Genomic DNA, 18,473 nt, shown 5'->3' on the forward strand with positions numbered 1-18,473 from the left:
TAATCCGATTTAAGCCTTTAAAAGGTAAAGATTATCCATATTTTACAAATGAGGCTGCTGAGGCTCAGAGAGTTTAAGCAACTTGCTACCCATTGCTCAGCTCTAAGTGTAGGTACTATAATCAAATCCTGGTGTGTCTGGCTGTGTCAGTTCTTTCTACTAACCACTCTTCCCTCTCCCACCTTACCTAAGGCCACTTCAAGCTCCAAAATTCCTGATTCTGTCTGTGTTTCCAAGATGCCTGCCTGCAGCTTTGAGTTTTGCTGCAGGGCCATGAAAATAGATGGTTTATAAACAGTTTTCATTTGCAAGGCCACTCCAAAGTGTCCTTTAGGGAAAGGGATTACTGAAGCAGTTCATTTTCTCTGGGCTGGACGAGTACCAGCCCTGACCGTCACTCCTCCTGGCAAACTCTAGGCAGGTCCATCTGCTGGAATTGGCATTACATCCCTCACAAGGTGGGAAGCCATGAGGTGCAGGAAGCAAGCACGTTCAGGTGGAAAACAAAAGAGGAGGAAGCCTGTTCCTAGTAAGATAGGTAGCAGGGCAGCATCGCTGCCTGAGGCCAAGGGGACCAAATGCGCCCATCTCCCCTGGAGCAGTCATCATCTCCTGGGCCTCGTGGAAAATTTCACATCCTCACCTAGAGAAAGTTGTGCTCAGAATAGAAGTTGTCCTGGTGACCTGCGGATGGTGCCACGTTTCAATGTCTACCCCCAAGTTGCACACTTGCTACAAGGGGCTAAGTGGACAAAAACATAAGGCCAAAATACAGCCAAGGTAGCTCGAGACACCACCTTTTGTCTCAGCCATCAGGAACCCAGAAGCTAGAGGAGATTTCTTGAGACCAAAGGGCTGCCCTAATGCCCACTGGAGGTACAGCCCAGATTTAAGGAGAAAGGCTGGATCTGGGTGTACAGAGCCCTTTGCCTCTCTCACCATCCACCAGATGGGCCGATCCAAGAGGGTGGCGGGCATTTTCTAATATGGATGAACTTTCAGATGGAGAAATGGATCCAGGTGAACACACAAAAGCCAATTAACCTCATAATTAAATTAAAATTATGCTAGTCAGCAATGGAAAATATATTTTTCTTCATTTTTAAAGTTTACAACCTACTTACAAGAATGACTTGAAGTGGAAAACAGCACATTATAAGCACGCAATTAAACCAAACAGTCAAACGAAAACCAAAGAAACAAAGTTGGAAAAAAGTGACCTAAGACGTCAGTCACAAGGGCAAATGGAGACAAATTTCTCACTCTCACCTGCCTGTACCTACCCATTCCTCAAGATCCAAAGCTGACTTCTAAAAAGTGACAAGGATCTCTTTTCAACCCCAGGGCATTTGTTGTGTGTGCATCTCACTTGGCCCTCACACAACTGTGCGGCCCCAGTTATCTTCTGTGTACTGAGATACACTGTCAAAGATTGAACTCTTTTGCTGCTCCACCAAGAAATGGTCATGACAATTACCTTGAAATTCACTGAAGGTCACCTCTGCACGGTGGGTGAGGCACCTTGGAATCGATCCCTTAGAAGAAGGGGTATAATCATCCCTTTCTGGGTTATAGTGGTGAAGGACACATGAACAGAGCCAGGGATGGGAGCACGTGGGGAACAGGAGGAAGGGAAAGGATGGATGCTTTGGGTCCATGAGAATGCAGACACATGAGCCTTCTGAGGCTCACATAGTGTTGGGTCCTGGAGAGGAGAAAGGACAACTCTGAGGGGCCATCACTTCTGTGCTCAGAGCAGTGGCCAGACCAGAGACCCATCCCTTCACTGTACTTGTTGGTCACGTGTCTTCGCAGGCGGCCTCTCGGCTGTTGGGTCCTAGCTACTTCCAAAGTTCAATACCATCACTGAGAATCACCCTCAGACTGAAGACGCTGCAACAGCTTTGGGTACTCGTGAGCTCTGGGCGTCCCTGGGACGCTACAGGGGGTGTAATTTTGGACTCGGACACCCTATTACTTTTAGAAATTCACGCCTCATCTATCTGAGAAGAAGTCCTAAATCTCACACCTTCTTCTGTGGCCCCCAGTGCTGGGCCGTAAGCACATGCTCAGTACTTCTTGCTAATTTCTCTGGAAGAGTCACATTACCCCACTTGGTTCAGCTGTCACCCCACTGCCACATTGCACCAGCAAGAAGCTAAGCTCTCTGAAGTAGAATAACACCGAAAAACAAAACATCTTTTTTAACTTAAAATACAAAGTCTTTTCAGAATGTCATTTCCAGAGAAGAAAGCCCTTCCGTTTGTGCTGGCAGAAATGGGTGCTTTTTAAAAATAAATATCGAATCTTTACTGCCTGTGAACAGTCTTCTGCTACCCTGGCAACACATTTCCTCTTATCATTAATGTAGGACAAAGTGGATAATTTTGGGTGAATCAGATAGATTTCCTCCAATCATTTATCATGTCAACGTGCTTCTTATGCTCTACTGGGCCAACTCCTGATCTATTCATGATGGAGGGGACAAATATTAGCACTAAGTTATTCTTTGCAAATAAGACGTTGCAACCAACACCACTGAGATATACTCCACATGCCATAAAATTCACCCTTCTAAAAAAAGGGTACCATTCAGTAGTTTTTAGTATATTCACAGACTTGTGCAACCATCACCACTATCTAATTCAAGAACATTTCATCACCCCCCAAAGAAACTCCATACCCATTAACAGTCATTTCCCTCACCCCCACAGACACTGGAAAACACCAATAGACTTTCTGTCTCTACAGATTTGCCTATTGTAGGAATCATATAATAGGTGGTCTTTTGTGACTAGCTTCTTTCACTTAGCATAATATATTCAAGGTTCATCCATGCTGTAGCAGGTATCAGGGCCTTACTCCTTTTTACTGCTGAATAATATTCCATTGTATGGATAGCGCACATCTTGCTTAACTCATATTTAAGATGAGGCCATTTTTGCAGTTTATCGTTAAGCTGTATTTTAAATGAGGAAAGGTGACCGGTGTCCCTATATTGGAACTGCCTCCCAGGCTCTTCTTGACTCTCCATTGAGCTTTGGGGAGTCCTAGACCAGAGCTCGGTGAAGAAAGCATGCTCCCTCACTTGAGACGGCACCATCCATCAACAGTATTCTCCACGGGCCATGCCAGGTGCCCCTGTGGAGCCTCCAGCTGAGTAAAGGAGACAAGGGAGAATGAGGCATGACGGTGTGGAAATACAACAGACTCTAGGAGCAGGGTCCCTGACCTTCGGTGACATTTTACTTGGGTAAAAAGGAAACCAAACAAGCAGCAAATGTTTACTGTCCTGAAAATAGATATAACAGGGCCACTAATGAGGTACTTTCCCCATTTCACCAGGAATGGTAAATTTTGGTCCTTCTGTAAGTTATTTTGGGAGGCAAATTAATTACTTGTTTTCTGCAATGATTATTGCCAGATAGATCACGAAGCAGCATGTGTGTACGTGTGTGTTCCTATCTTCTGAGAACTGAGAGACCTGGCTTCTAATTGGGTTCTGTTACCAATCAGCCCCCAGGTCTCTGGCGCTCAGCAGCCTCATCTGTAGATGGAGGTCAGGAGTAACTGCTTTCATCACTTTACAGGCCTGTTGTGAGGATCAAATATTCATGAGATCATTTGTAAATGTTAAATATATCATACAAAAGCAGGCTATTGTGGTGGTTCACTGTCCACTGGGGCAGAGACCATCTCAACCAAGACTACAAATATTACTTGATTCTTCTCCTTTCCCTCATCCTCAAATATATTTGGGTCCACAGTTAAGTGGAAGGAGGCATGAATTCCTGGGAGTGCAGTGAGAATGAGAAGAATGAAATTATTTTTCTGCACGAACACAGCTTATTAGTCTTGCTTGCATTTATATGACATACACAGAACAAGAAAGGGGGGACTTCACCATTCAGTCTGTCTTTGCAAATTACATCTTCAATGGTGACAGAAAGATTATCTGCCATGCAAGTGCCCTGGGACAGCCTATGTTCCCTCTCACTAGGTAACAGTTTAGCCCAGAACAAGATCTACTCATTGCTCGTGGCTGTTATAGCAGAACATGCTAAAAATCCCTACAGCAAAAGAAGGAAGGGGACAAGGGCCTCCAATTTATAACATGAATTAGTTTCGCAGGAACATCATAAACATTTGTCCTTGGGCTTTATGAAAAAGGAGTTGTAATCAAAAAGTAAAAACAAAACAAGGTAAAACAAAACAAAGCCAACGGTTTTAATCCCTCGGAGAATCAAGGGAAGGGATTTGCTGACTCATGCTGTGATTCCATTTCCTACACTGCAGGGGTAGAGCAGGAGGGGTCTAAAGCCAGTCTAAGTCCTGTCTTTTCATCCAAGGCTTCCAAGTTCATAGATAAAGACAGGACAGTGTTGCCATAGGTAATGAATGGAATGGCACTAAGGAGGCTGGAGGACTGGCCCTGGGCCACATTTGAGGGTCTCTCTCTTACATCGCGAGGCATTCAAATTATAACAGACCCTGTCATACATTCTTCCCAGGAGAGCACAGGTGGCACAGTAAACACCCCACCACAGAAAGACATGGGCTACCAGCCCTTCTGGAAAGACAGGAGGATTGATTTCCTGGGTGTGGCGACCTGAGGAAGGCCAGGGAAAGACTAGGAGCCCCGCCCTCCGCTGGGAGGAATGCAGACACACCACGGGCCTTTGTCTCTGGGGCCAGAGCACACAGGAGGCTGGGCACACCGCCGGCCAGGTGCCTGCTGAGGGTGGCACTGTCTGCAGAGCCAGCCAACCCTAAGAGCCCTGGTCTTTTTTGTTTGTTTGTTTCTTCAACTTTTATACTCATGTTATTATTTTTTTTACATCTTTATTGGAGTATAATTGCTTTGCAATGGTGTGTTAGTTTCTGCTTTATAACAAAGTGAATCAGTTATACATATACATATGTTCCCATGTCTCTTCCCTCTTGCGTCTCCCTACCACTCACCCTCCCTGTCCCACCCACCCTCCCTGTCCCACCCCTCTAGGTGGTCACAAGGCACCGAGCTGATCTCCCTGTGCTATGTGGCTGCTTCCCACTAGCTCTCTATTTTACCGTTTGGTAGAGAGCCCTGGTCTTGAAGGAATCCGGGAGTGCTTGGTGAACACTGAGCTCCCTGGGGGAAGAGAGTTGTGCAAGAGAACAGACTAAGAGAAGTCAAGTCCAGCCTCGGTCTGCAGATGGAACAGCCCAGGACAGGGAAGGGGGCTGACATGGGACGGGCCCTTTTCCTTTACCCTCCAGACTTGTGTGTCTAGTTTGACGTTGGCTTTTTTTTTTTTCTTTCTGTACTGCATTCATTTTGCAACTATTTTATTGTTGCTTTCTTTCTTGGGAAAGTTGGAAGGTAACAACCTGAACCCAGGAAAGGAAGTTTGTTGGAGTCAGAGATCTCCTGGGACCATCCACCAAAGATGGAAGGAAATTCATACCAAAGGGATGTCCCCAACATGTACTGACATCTGTGACCTAAGTCTGAAGTCTCATGTCATGTCCTGTTACCACTAAGCTGCTAAAGCAGAAGGGAGCAGGGTAGGGGGAGGGAAGGGAAGTAAGTACCAGGAGCAGGAAGGCTGCTTCCGAGAAGAGTTTAGAGGTGGAGATGGAGATAGAAGGCTACTGGCAAACTCCAGTGTCTCACACGAATCTGCTTCTGGACTTCTTAGTTAGGAGGGAGGTTGTAAACATCTTCAGAACGCTCCTGAATTTCTAGGTTAATTAGCATAAGCTCTAAAATATGTGCCACTTATAGCAAGATGTCTCTCAAAAACAAAACTGGGGCTTCCCTGATGGTGCAGTGGTTGACAGTCTGTCTGCCAATGCAGGGGACACGGGTTCGTGCCCTGGTCCGGGAAGATCCCACATGCCGCGGAGCGGCTGGGCCCGTGAGCCATGGCTGCTGGGCCTGCGCACCCGGAGCCTGTGCTCTGCAACGGGAGAGGCCACAACAGTGAGAGGCCCGCGTACCGCAAAAAAACCCCAAAAAACTGAAAGCAAGCTAATGACAAATAAAACTACAATCCGAGTGTATGCCATATGCTGAGTGTTATAGGCCAGTTTCCAGAAAAAAAAGAACTGCTGGCTCTGACCCCTTAGGTCTAAGACATGAGAATTACAGAACTCAGATCCTTAGAACCAAAGTAGCTTTAGGAGTCAAGTGGTCCAAGTCTTGGATTTACATATATATTTTTAATGCTTGTATTTAAAGAAAAAACTGAGGCTCAAAGAAATTGAGTGAGTTGCCCAAGGTCACAAGCTGTGAGTTCCAGATCCAAGAGTAAATCCCTGATTTCCTGTCCCCTGGAGCCCTTTTCATTAAGACACATGAAGCTCTCCTCCCCACTCCCTCAAGCCAATGTAATGGGTAGAGTTTATGATATTAAGGAATAACGGAGAGAGAAGTTTAGAACAGGGTAGAGTTTCAGAGGTTACATGCCACTCCTTTTTACCTGTGAAATGAAGATAGTCTCAAAGAGGCTAAATGATCTGTCCAAAATTACTCAGGAATCAGTGACATAGCTGAGCCTGGAGCTTCTTGATCATTGTCCGGGACCCTTCTCCTTCTCAAAGCTCCCTCCAGTGTCTGGTGGTATCTCAGGTAAAACCACACCCAGAGAAGTGGGCTTAGGACACCTCCGATGCTTAGCAAGCGTTCAATTAAAACCACACCAGAGCTCCGGCCTTCACCAGGATGATACTTGCATAATTTCCCAGGTTTACTGGACTGGTGGCCCCCCCAAAGATATATCCACATCAAATCTCTGGAACCTGTGAATGTTTGGAAAAAGAGTCTTTACAGATGTAATTAAGCTAAGGATCCTGAGAGGTGGGAATCATCCTGAATGATCCAGGGGGACCTCAAATCCAATGACAAGTGACCTTCTAAAAGAAAGGCAGAGGGAGGTTTGACACAGAGAGGAGAGGACACAGAGGGGAAGGCTCTGTGGAGATGGAGACAGGGATGAGGGTTATGTAGCCACAGCCACTAGGAGCTGGAAGAGGCAGGGAAGGATCCTCCCCTAGCCTTTGGAGGGAGCACAGCCCCTGCCAGCACCTCAGTTTGGGACTTCTGGCCTCCAGAACTGTGAGACAATAATTTTCTGCGGTTTTAAGCCACCACTGTTACAAAAGACACAGGGAACTAATAATACATTTATAATCTCTATGGATAAAATCAATAAGAAACATAACCAAAAAAAATCAAAGATCACAGAATGGATAGGCAAACTGTGGTACATCCATACAATGGAATATTATTCAGCCTGAAAAAGGAAGGAGATACTGTCACATGCTGCAACATGGATGAACCTCGAGGACACTATACTAAGTGAAATAAGCCCATCAGTGGAAAACACAAATACTGTATGATTCCACCTATATGAGATACTCAGAGTAGTCAAATTCATAGAGACAGAAAGTAGAGTGGTCACCGCCAAGGACTGTGGGGAGAGGGGAATGGGGAGTTACTGTTTAATAAGAACAGATTTCAAAGTCATAAAGCGTTATGGAGATGGATGGTGGTGATGGTTGCACAACATTAGCAATCTATGTGATACTCTGAACTATACACTTAAAAATGGTTAAGATGGTACATTTTATGTTATGTGGATTTTACCATAATTTTAAAAACAGAAAAAAAAACAACTAAACCCCAAAAAGCAAGGATTACAGTATTTACAACAAATCCAGAATCATCACGCTTTACCTACAGTGGGTCAGAGAATAAAAGGCAGAGGGAGGAGGGCAGAGTTTTGTGCTGGGAACCCAGCCAGGTTGACTCACGAGCTGTCACACGTCAGCTGCTCACTGTACAGGACATTTTTCTAGATCACACACCCATCTGAGGGGGATGGCACACCCACTGGGTGGGTCTTGAATCTGCCCGGAACCCCACTGCAACCTGCTCCCAGAAGCCCCACCTCTGCGGGTCTGTGTGGAAAGCGTCCCAGGCTTCGTCCTCATCAATGGCCCTCACGGAGGCCTGAAGCCAGTTGGGTGAGGGGCCCTCGCAGCCCCTGCAAACACTGCAATACTCGGGTCTCCAGGGAGAAACCAGAGTGAGCAGATGTGTCTTTAAAACAGCATGCTCTTGCATCTAGTTCTACTGTAGAGATTCCTTCCTACAGCTGTTGAACTAAATCTGAAGATAATCAACACCCCTCACCAGCCCTTCTGCCTCCCCAACTCTTTTGGGGTATCACAGTCCCACATTTGGCCTGAGGAGACAGCTGCTTCCATCCACGTTGTCTACAAATGTGGTGCTCAAGCTGGGGGCTGCGTTCACTGTCTTCCCGCCTCTCTTGCTATAGCTAAACATCTTGGAAATAAGTTCTGGTGTTTTAGTTATTTGTTTATTCTTGAATTAGAATCGACATACAATATTCTGTTAGTTTTAGGAGTACAACATAGTGATTCGGTATTTTTACACATGGTTCATCACAGTAAGTCTACATTCCATCTTGTTTTAAAATGAAATTTCCTAATTGCTCCCAACTCTACAGGTTTATTTCAGACCTGTGCAGCAGATCAAACTTGGGAAGCCAAGGAAATGCTGTAAGGCCCCACTCAGGGCTCCTCGCTCTGTGGAGGGACAAGGGGCACATTCAGAGGACGGGCGAGGACTACTGTACTTTGTGTCTTGGGATGAGACGGCTGGACTTTAAGCTACCCCCTGGATGGGTCACATGCATCTTCTCCAATAGCTTTCCTAGGGATGTGCATCACCCTGGGCCCCAAACCCAGCCTTGAAGTATCCTTGGGCTGCCAACAAAAGCCTTACTGGAAAGGCCATGAAAACTCCTCCTCGCCCCCCAGCTGTGTGTGTGTGGTGGTGGGCATCTACTTCTCAGGTGTCACTCCAGCTAGTGCCACCACTGTTTGGTGTCCAAAGCTCTCCAAACTGGCCTCCCTGTCTCCACCATTTCTTTCTTTCTTTCTTTCTTTTTTTTTTTTTTTTTGCGGTACGCGGGCCTCTCACTGCCGTGGCCTCTCCCGTTGCGGAGCCCAGGCTCTGGACGCGCAGGTCCAGTGGCCACGGCTCGCGGGCCCAGCCGCCCCGTGGCATGTGGGATCTTCCTGGACCGGGGCACGAACCCGCGTCCCCTGCATCGGCAGGCGGACTCCCAACCACTGCGCCACCAGCGAAGCCCTCCACCATTTCTTTTTAAAATTGAGGTGAAATTCACATAACATAAAATTAACCATTTTAAAGGGAACAATTCCGCGACGTTTAGGACATTCACAAGGTTGTGCAACCACCATCTCTATCTAGTTCCAAAACATTTTCATCGCCCCGAGGGGGTACCAATAAGCAGACACTCCCCATCCCCCGTGCCTACCCCCAAGTCCGGGCAACCACCAATCTGCTTCCTCTCCCTATGGATCGATCTCCTCTGGATATTTCATCTAAATGGAAGCATACAGTGTGTGTGGTCGTTCATGACCGGCTTCTACCACTTGGCATAATGTTTTCAAGGTTCATGCATGTTGTAGCCTGTGTCAGAACTCCTTCCTTTGAAAGGCTGAACGATATTCCATTGTCTATATATACTATATTGTGTTTATCCGTCCATCCATGGACTCGTGGGCTGTTTTCCCTTCTGCCTGGTGGGAGCAGAGCTGCCGTGAACATGGGGGCACACGCATGCATTTGGGGACACCCACCTATTCTTCACACAACAGTCTGATCCAGCCACATGACACTCTAGCCACAATCACTTCAACGCTTCGCACCACTCTTAGGGTAAAGCCAAACTCCTGAATGTGACTTTTGAGGTCCTCATGCTCGGGCCCCTCCCATTCCTCCAGCATCATCTCTCTCAGCCGTGCTCCTGCCCAAATGACTTTGTTTCTTGGGTGTGCTGTGCTTGTGCTTGCCTCTGAGCCTCTGCCATTGCTGTTCCTTCTTCCTGAAACACCCTTCCCCTGAGTCAGAGGCAACCGCTTAGACAACACGCACTTCCTTATCTCCCAAATCCAACTAGCTGGGCGAGGTCTCAGCACAGAGCCAACGTCAGCCCCCCTCTGCACTTCACGGACAGGAAGGCATTGCAGAGCTTGCTGTGGGATTAGGAAGGCTACCCCGAACTTGGTGAAATCCCACAGAAGCTGCCCAGTGACACCCTGGGGGACTCTCGGATTCAGTCCTGGGTCCCTGAAACATAGCCTGTTGGGAAGTTTGAATGAGGTGAAGTGGATTCAGTGCCCTGGTGTCTGCTGAAGCCATGTGACAAGTTGTTCAGCTACCTTCCAAGGACTCCACCAGGCGTCCTGACTCAGTGCTCAGTGCACATTCTCCGCCCTGAGACGCGGGACGGGTGTGAGGCAATCTCTGCTTTTTCCATGGGAGTGTGTTAACACCCCACAGGCCTATGAGAAGCCAGGCAGTGACTCTCTGGCCTCTGACCTCATGTCCACAGGTGGCCCCGGCCCAGGAGGAGCTCGGCTCAGCCCAGAGGCAGAAGCTGGTGGGGCCGCTGCTGAGAAAGCAGGAACCAAGCTCCCTGGTGCGAGGCAGTCACACCTGAACTTGACAGCCTTCGGCTCAGCCTGGACCACAGGGCGTTCTGGGTCACACAGGATGTGGTTTTCTAAGGGTGGGGAAGTCTACGCCCTCACCTCTAATGACTCTTTCTTCTCTTAGCTTCAATTTGGAGCCTCTGCTCCGTGAGTCTGTACACTCCCACGTATACACACAAGAGCGCACACACGGACATGCGGGCACACATACGCACAGGTGTACCACCCACACACATGGCTCTAGCACGCTCTTCATTTCCTCTTTTCTAACTTCTAAACAAAAGAACAGTTTAATATAACCTTTCCTACTACATAATTCCTAACAGACTCTTTTTCATTCTTTTTCTCCCTCAAATTCCCCATCCTTCCAATTTCCACACGAGCACTCAGTATGCACTGCCTGAGAAGACAGTACCACACAGTAGTTCTCTAAGCGACTCGTCATCTACAACTACCTCCACATGTGAGAAAAAGATGGAAAAAAATGGAAAAAGAGACCCCCGTGTATTTTCCAGGGCCTTGCGGAAGATGACGGTAGCTTCGAGGGAAGCCCATCTGTCACTTACCTCCAGGACCTTGCCAGTGATAAACTGGTGGCAGGCTTCACATTTCACCCCGAAGAGACCCTGGTAGTCCTTTTCGCAATACGGAGCGCCATCCCTGCAGGACAGAGAGCGTCAGCTCCCGAGAAGGCCGAGGGCAGGAAAGACACCCAGACCCGTTTCTCTCCGCCCTCCTGCACAGAACGGTAGCAGAAGCTGTTTCTCTCCCACCCAGCACTCACATGTCTGGAGACCTGGTCAGACAGGGTCAAAGCCCACAAAACCAAATGATCCAGAGAGAACGCTGAGGTTCTCCAAGCCGTGTGGAAATAACAGCCAAATGGTTATGGCTGCTGATTCCTGGACTGCCTCAGACCTAACTAGCAAAAACCTGGAGTCTCTCTCTCTTGCAGCACCAGGCCAGATGGGCTTCAGCTGTGGTCCCAGGGTCCCTCTTCCTCAACCCCCACCAGCTCACTGACTCATATGCGTCCCAACAGCATGGAGACGCCATCCCCTTAGCCCTCAGGGGCCCTAGGGGTCCAGGGCCTCTCATTCAGCCTCCTGAAACCTCCTTCATTTCCCTCAGGACACAGTGAAGAATACCATGTTCTATGTGTGCCATCATATGGAAGAGTTAAAACGTGCCACTTCAGACAGCCCAGTTACCTAGCGTTGCACAGCCGTCAGTGTTAAAGGCCGAACATTTCTCTCTTCTTACTTTGGCTGTGCATCAGAATCACCTGTGCAGTTTCTCCCTTTCTAATACTGGTGTTTGCTTCACCCCAGACATGCAGAATTGGATTTCTAGGGGGTGGGGCCTAAGCTACTTCTTTTGTTTGTTTCACTATATTCAGGAGTTAAATTCATTAAAATTTTTTTGAATAGGTGCTGGTTGGAGACCATTTTTTTAAAGTGGATGGGGGAAAATTTTCCCTCACTGCCAGTGGACCCTCCCCCCGCTCCATGCTCATTCTTCCCTCCTTAATTTTTTTTTTTTTTTTTGCCTGGTTGCACGGCATGTGGAATCTTAATCCCCTGACCAGGGATCAAACCCCGCGCCCACTGCAGTGGAAGTGCGGAGTCTTAACCACTGGACCACCGAGGAAGTCCCCCCTCCTTAATTTAAAAGGTAACCACTGTTAACTAGTTTTTGCAGGTTACATTAAACAAAAACAAAAACTTCACCTGCTCTATTATCTACACCAGCATCTGACTCTAATGAACCTATTCCCTGGTGGTCCTAATGGGCTCTGTGCCTAGACCCTGGGTGTTTTTTTTTTTGGGGGGGGGTGTCTACAAATATGTCTGAGACCTGGAAGGAGGGTAAAGGTTTACTAGTTCCAAATAGGAAAAAAATATTAGCAAAATTACTAAATGCTTAATTGGTTACAACATACAGCCTATCCTTATGTCAGCTTCATTAATTGTTACATTAGGCAATGATGAATATTTCATTAAACTTATAGTAGGCAACAACAGAAGAATAAAATTCTCTTCAAAAGTTTTATAGCAAAAAGTTCATATTGATTGTGGGATGTGAATGTCTTTCATTATGTCTGATGGGATGGGGTGGAGTCCAGGAGAGCAGGGCCTACAGAGGGGCCCAACACGGCCCCATCCCCGCTGAAAGGATCCACGCCCCAGGCCCCAGTCTTACTTGCTGATGTACTCCCCGGTGAGGACTTTGCCGCAGGACTTGCATTTAAAGCAACCCAAGTGCCACTGCTTTTCCAGGGCCAGGAGCGCCTGCCCGTTCTTGATATCTCGCCCGCAGCCAGCACAATCTGGAAAAAAGCAGCCACCAGTGGTTACTCCACGTTTGTTTTGCTAAATCCAAGCATGCAGGCCTGCTCTGAACCCCAGTGTGCACCCATCACACACTCAATAAATATTTACTTAAGCACAATTTCATTCCGCGTTTGCTCCCTGCACGAAACCTTCCCCAGCGGACTCGCAGGCCCCATCCTCACACAGGATGGGAATGTCATAAACCTCCGTGGATCCAAGGGCATGGATGTCCTTCATCAATTTATTTCCTTGGGGGTGATGTAACTACCCTCTGAGCTCCAGCTGGCCCAGAGAATATTTAATTATAGTGTCTTGGCTGTGATTTTAAGAAAGCTCTCATCGGCCTTTATTAATTGAGGGCACATGTGAGTAGCTAAGCATACCATGCTGGATGCCTCTCAAACACTATGTATGGGACGCTTGGAAGGCTGCCCGTTAAGTCTCATTTTTGTAAACAGGACTCTACTTCCTTATCAGCCTAAACCAGACTTTCGAAGATTTGTGATCATCAATTCAATGGCTTTTAATTCCTTAGCCTTCAATTCTCCCTGACAGGCTCCTGTGAAGCAGATAGAGGAGAAAGTGTTTCTTCATGGTAGCGAGTGTGGACCCTGCAATGAGACGACCTGGTTCTGAACCCCAGCTCATGTCGGCTAGCCACGTGACCCAGGCTGGTTCTCGCCTTTTCTAAGTCTTGGTTTCCTCATATGAAAGCCAGGATGCTATTAGTGCCTGTCTCAAGTTCTCTGATGAGGAATCAATGAAATAAAGGACTTAGAGCTCTATAAACATTTGCTATTATTACAATTGCCCTTATTCTGATTATTAAAAACATAGTCGTTAGGGAAATGGAATATTTAAGAGAACCCAGAAGAATGTACAGGCGTACCCCATTTTATCGTCTTTCACTTTATGGTGCTTCAAATACAATGCAAATTGAAGGTTTGTGGCAACCTTACCTCAATCAAGTCTACTGGCGCCATCTTTTCAAAAACATTTGCTCACTTTGTGTCTCTGTGTCATTTTGGTAGTTCTCCCAATTCTCCAAACTTTTTCATTATTATTGTGTTTGTTATGGTGATCTGTGATCAGTGATCTTTGATATTCCTGCTAAGTCTCGCTGAAGGCTCAGATGATGGTTAGCATTTTTCAGCAATAAGGTACTTTCTAATTCAGGTATGTACATCGCTTTTTTACACATCATGTTTTGCACACTTAACAGACTCCAGAATGATGTAAATATAACTTCCATATGCACTGGGGAACCAAAAAAAATTCATGTGACTCATTTTATTGCTGTGTTTGCTTTATTGTGGTGGTCTAGAACTGATCCCACCGAATAGGCAGTATCTCCGAGGTCGGCCTGTAAATTGGTACAACCTTTCTGTAAAGCAATTTCTGTAAAATCAACGTATCTGAGAAAGTGAAAGAAAGCACTGTTGGCACGTTGCTCATGATGTCCCCAACTGATCATAAAAAACACTCACGGAATAAAGAAATGTGCAGACAAGGCCTCTTGGTACACAAAATGATTACACACACCCCATTTCTGACCACATCTGTGACTGCTGCTCCTGTACTAAGAATGACATTTCTAGCCTAACTTGATTTCTCTCTCCTTCTAAAAAAACTCCCCTAACAGTACCCGGCACAAGCCCAAATCCTATAAAAAGTTCCTCTAAATGTCATCCAGAGAGAGCTCACAATTCTTCTTGTTGTCTCCCTTGCTGTGGTTTGTTAAGTACACTTGACTTTTTTTTTATTGACTACAGGTGTGCTTCTGGTGACCTCTGGTCAGTGGGTATTTACATAACCTTTATATTCAGCAATTTCATGTCTAAGATTTTATTCTACAAGTAAACTTGCAAAAGAACGTGCATGTGAGTGTATGTCTATCCCCTGAAGAATATATATTCATCCTCTACCGCATTTTTGTAACAATAAAACTGAAAATAGCCGATGTGGACATTAATGAGAAAATGGTTACACTGATTACAGGATGGTCAGTAATGGAACACTACATGCCATTGAAACGAAGGAGGTAGATTTGTGTGCTGACGTGGAGAGATGTCCAAAATAGATGGAGTAAAAAAAAAGGAAGCTGTAAAACACTATGCATAACAGAAGCTCTTTTTTTTTTTTTTTTTGCGGTACGCGGGCCTCTCACTGTTGTGGCCTCTCCCGTTGCGGAGCACAGGCTCCGAACGCGCAGGCCTAGCGGCCATGGCTCACGGGCCCAGCCGCTCCGCGGCACGTGGGATCTTCCCGGACCGGGGCACGAACCCGTGTCCCCTGCATCGGCAGGCGGACTCTCAACCACTGCGCCACCAGGGAAGCCCCATAAGCTCATATTTTTTTATCAGGAGAATGTAAAAAATTGCTGAGCAAAATATTTATAAAGTTAAAAGTATATCTGCAATACAAGTTATGAATATTGCAGATTAGAATTTCTTTAAGTATAGCCCATTATAAGCTGAGTGTGTATTATACGGTCACAAAGCGTTACAGATTCTTTTAAGAGCTGGGGTTTATACGATCCCCAGCAATTCACCAAAAGTCTTTCAAAGGGGACCACTCATCTGGTAGTTTACTATAAAGATAAAAATGGGAGGCCATGATATTTGCTCATAAATACAATTTTTAAAGGTCAGGAGCACAGTATGGATTTAAGATGAATTGGCAGGTTTTAATCCAAGCGAACTGAATATTTTCTTCATTCTTCTGATTAGATTATGCCCACTAGGTGGCAATAAGGATTTAAAATAACACGGAAGATGCTGGTTGATAGAATTTTTAAAGCAGAAAATAAACTTTAGAGATGGGTTTTCAATTCTATAACTGAAGACAGTCAGGCTCAAGAAGGTCAGTGGAGCTGTTTGGTATCTCCCCTGCATAGCACTGGGGTTGAGGGAGATCAAAGGTGTGGGGACGGCGAGAGGGCTGGCTTTAGGATTAGGAAGACTTGGGCACTAACTCGGAAAACTTATTCTCTCTGACCCCTCATTTCTTCATCTGGGAAATGCTGACCCACTTCTCAGGTTGCTGCGAGGAAGAAGAGAAACTCTGCGTCGTGAAGTGCTTCGTATAACACTTAGAATGCTTGGTACCCGTTGGGCGCTCCACATGGGGAGCGCCAAGGAAAGGGCACTCCCCTTTCCTTGGTAGGGGCTGAAGGGACTAGAAACCAGGTTTCTTGATTCTGTCTTGCGGTTTTTATAAGCACATTCATGCCCAGATACCTCAGAGCTCTGACAGCAGCTGAGACAATTTGAGTGCAATAATGACCTCTCTGATCCTTCTGCACTGAGGGCTTTGGTGAACCAGGCATTGTGTGAGCGTTTTATAGACATGGCATATACTCTTCAGTAGTTGTTTTTCACAATCTTTATTATCCCTCACAGTCATGGAGTCAAAGTGCCTTGCAGTCTGGAAGCCTCTGACCTCACAGGTGGTGTCCTGAACCTCTCAGATCCTCCATGCCCTGTACTGTTCCACGGACGGCACACATTCTACAACTGACCTTGATTATGTTTCATGAAGAAGCATTCACTGAGTGTGACCACCTAGAGCCAGCCAGCTGGTGAAACTGGGCTGGAAGTAGAGGTTGGGGATGAGGCTCCTTCATCCCAAACCTTAAGACATAAATCAAGCAAATCAGCAAAGATGGCCTCCTGGAAAGTAGGATACTGGCCCAGCTGATTCAAAGTATTCCAGTGTATTCCACAGAGGTTACCCATTCGTTTCTCTCTGGACAAAACTTTATACTCTCCTTAAGCCTGATGTCATGCTGGGGAAAGTAGAAAAGATGCTGAGATAAAAAGATTTGTGCTGATGGTTTGTGTCTCCTATGCTCATTCCAGCTAAGCTCTTTTATAAAGAACAAAATGTCCTCGTCTCTATCTTCATGTTTTTCAGCTGTTGAGAAAATTGTTTCCACATCACTGAAGCAGCTGCTGGTAAATATAGAAAGCTGGTGACTGGCACTGGAATTACTGCCAAAGTCAGAAATAGGTGAATATGGAGCAGCATCAAGGAAATCAAACCCTCTAGCAACTCGCTGGTCTTCTGTCAGGGATACACAACGACCAAATGTGAAAACAGAAGCAAACTGCAACAGCCTTAAACACTCTGCCCCCAAGCCTTTCATTCTTGGCACCAGGAGCCAAGAGAAAAGCAGGGATTTGGCTACTTATGTCCAAGTTAAACTAATATCCATGTACACACCTGGTTCCATATTTATATCATTTTGTTCAAAGTTAATAAATATCCTTGAGGATAGGGATCCTGTCTGTCTCCTTTAACCTCTTTTTTTTTTCTTTTTTGGCATAGGGCCATGGACACCTGGGCTTCTAAAGTACTTAAGTTGAAGAAGGTGACAAATGGCTCTCTGGAAGGAAACCTGTGTTCTCATGATGCTAAGAAAGATGTCATCACTTGGGCTGCCTTTAAGGTCCTGTCAGCCTGGAGCCTGGATACCTATGTTCCTTTTTTTTTTTTTTTGCGGTACGCGGGCCTCTCGCTGTTGTGGCCTCTACCGTTGCAGAGCACAGGCTCCGGACGCGCAGGCTCAGCGGCCATGGCTCACGGGCCCAGCCGCTCCGCGACATGTGGGATCTTCCCGGACCAGGGCACGAACCCGTGTCCCCTGCATTGGCAGGCAGACTCCCAACCACTGCGCCACCAGGGAAGCCCCCTATGTTCCTTTTAAGAATGATTTCTGCCTTCCTAGAATTTCCCATTTGGGAAGGGTAAGAGCCAAAAAGATGTCTTACTCTGTGAAGATGATTTTCTGGAACAGAAGGCTGCGGAACGGAGCTACAGAAGAGGGAACTTCGTGGTAACTGAATTCCCAATCATCCCTGCCTTCCCAGGCTTCTGTCATGCCTAGAACCATGAGTGGAGGTGGAAGCTGCCATTCACAGTAGCCACCCATCTGCGACCAAAGCTTCTAGAATATGGAATGGGACTTTTCCTAGTGTTCTGAAATTTTGGGCTATGTATCATCTTAGAGCTGAAAACAATGAGGATAAATTTTCCGTCTTCCAGAGCAGGTTGCTAGGAATATCCTTGCCGGATTTACCAAAAGATAGTAGAATCTACCTGATGACTCTCAACGCCTACTGCCTCCCTACCTCTGAAATCAGAAATTCACAAAGGCATAGAGGAGAGTGGGCAGGGAGCTGTCCACACAGCAGGAATGGGGTGTTCCCTCCCCTCTGCTGTGAGAAGGATTAGAGGACCCTGGGAGAGCGGGGGGACCAGACCCCACTCTCCACCTATATGTTTACTGAGTGGGGATGCTCAGGCTCTGGTGCTCCTGTGGATCCATGAGAAGCTTGATGTTAAGAGTTCTTGGGACAAATTGACTGGACTGTCCTGGAGCTTGGTAGCGTTCATGAACAAAAAGTCCGGAGCCCACTAAGTCTGGAAGATTTGGAAGGCAGGAAGCCGGCTGGAGCCCCTCCTCTTGATGGCAGGCTAAGGAGAAGACAGAAGTAGGAGAGGTGTGTATGGCCACCATTTGGCTCACCGGGGATGCACTTGTGTCCTGTGGCTGGTACCCACGCCCAAGCATCTTGAATGAACCCACCTGAGAAAGCTGCCTGC

The 18,473-nt window shown here is 46.6% G+C and overlaps 1 protein-coding gene across 8 annotated transcripts in view; it reads right to left on the reverse strand.

The window, feature by feature from the left end:
- The window catches only part of ABLIM1 (actin binding LIM protein 1), a 320,517-nt gene that overhangs the window by 88,562 nt on the left and 213,482 nt on the right, over nucleotides 1–18,473 (reverse strand). For all 8 annotated transcript variants that reach the window (XR_003796975.1, XM_029244850.1, XM_029244853.1 and 5 more), the window contains exons 5-6: nucleotides 12,736–12,862; nucleotides 11,100–11,193 (exon numbers count right to left, since the gene is read on the reverse strand). Coding sequence is in view for 7 of the 8 variants with exons in the window: in XM_029244850.1 (XP_029100683.1) it covers nucleotides 11,100–11,193; nucleotides 12,736–12,862 (221 nt within the window). In the remaining variant the exon portion in view is untranslated. The remainder of the gene's footprint in view (nucleotides 1–11,099; nucleotides 11,194–12,735; nucleotides 12,863–18,473) is intronic.

Source organism: Monodon monoceros, unplaced genomic scaffold (genome assembly GCF_005190385.1).
Source record: "Monodon monoceros isolate NGI ecotype Baffin Bay Population unplaced genomic scaffold, NGI_Narwhal_1 Super_Scaffold_4, whole genome shotgun sequence".
NCBI classification, from domain to species: domain Eukaryota; kingdom Metazoa; phylum Chordata; class Mammalia; order Artiodactyla; family Monodontidae; genus Monodon; species Monodon monoceros.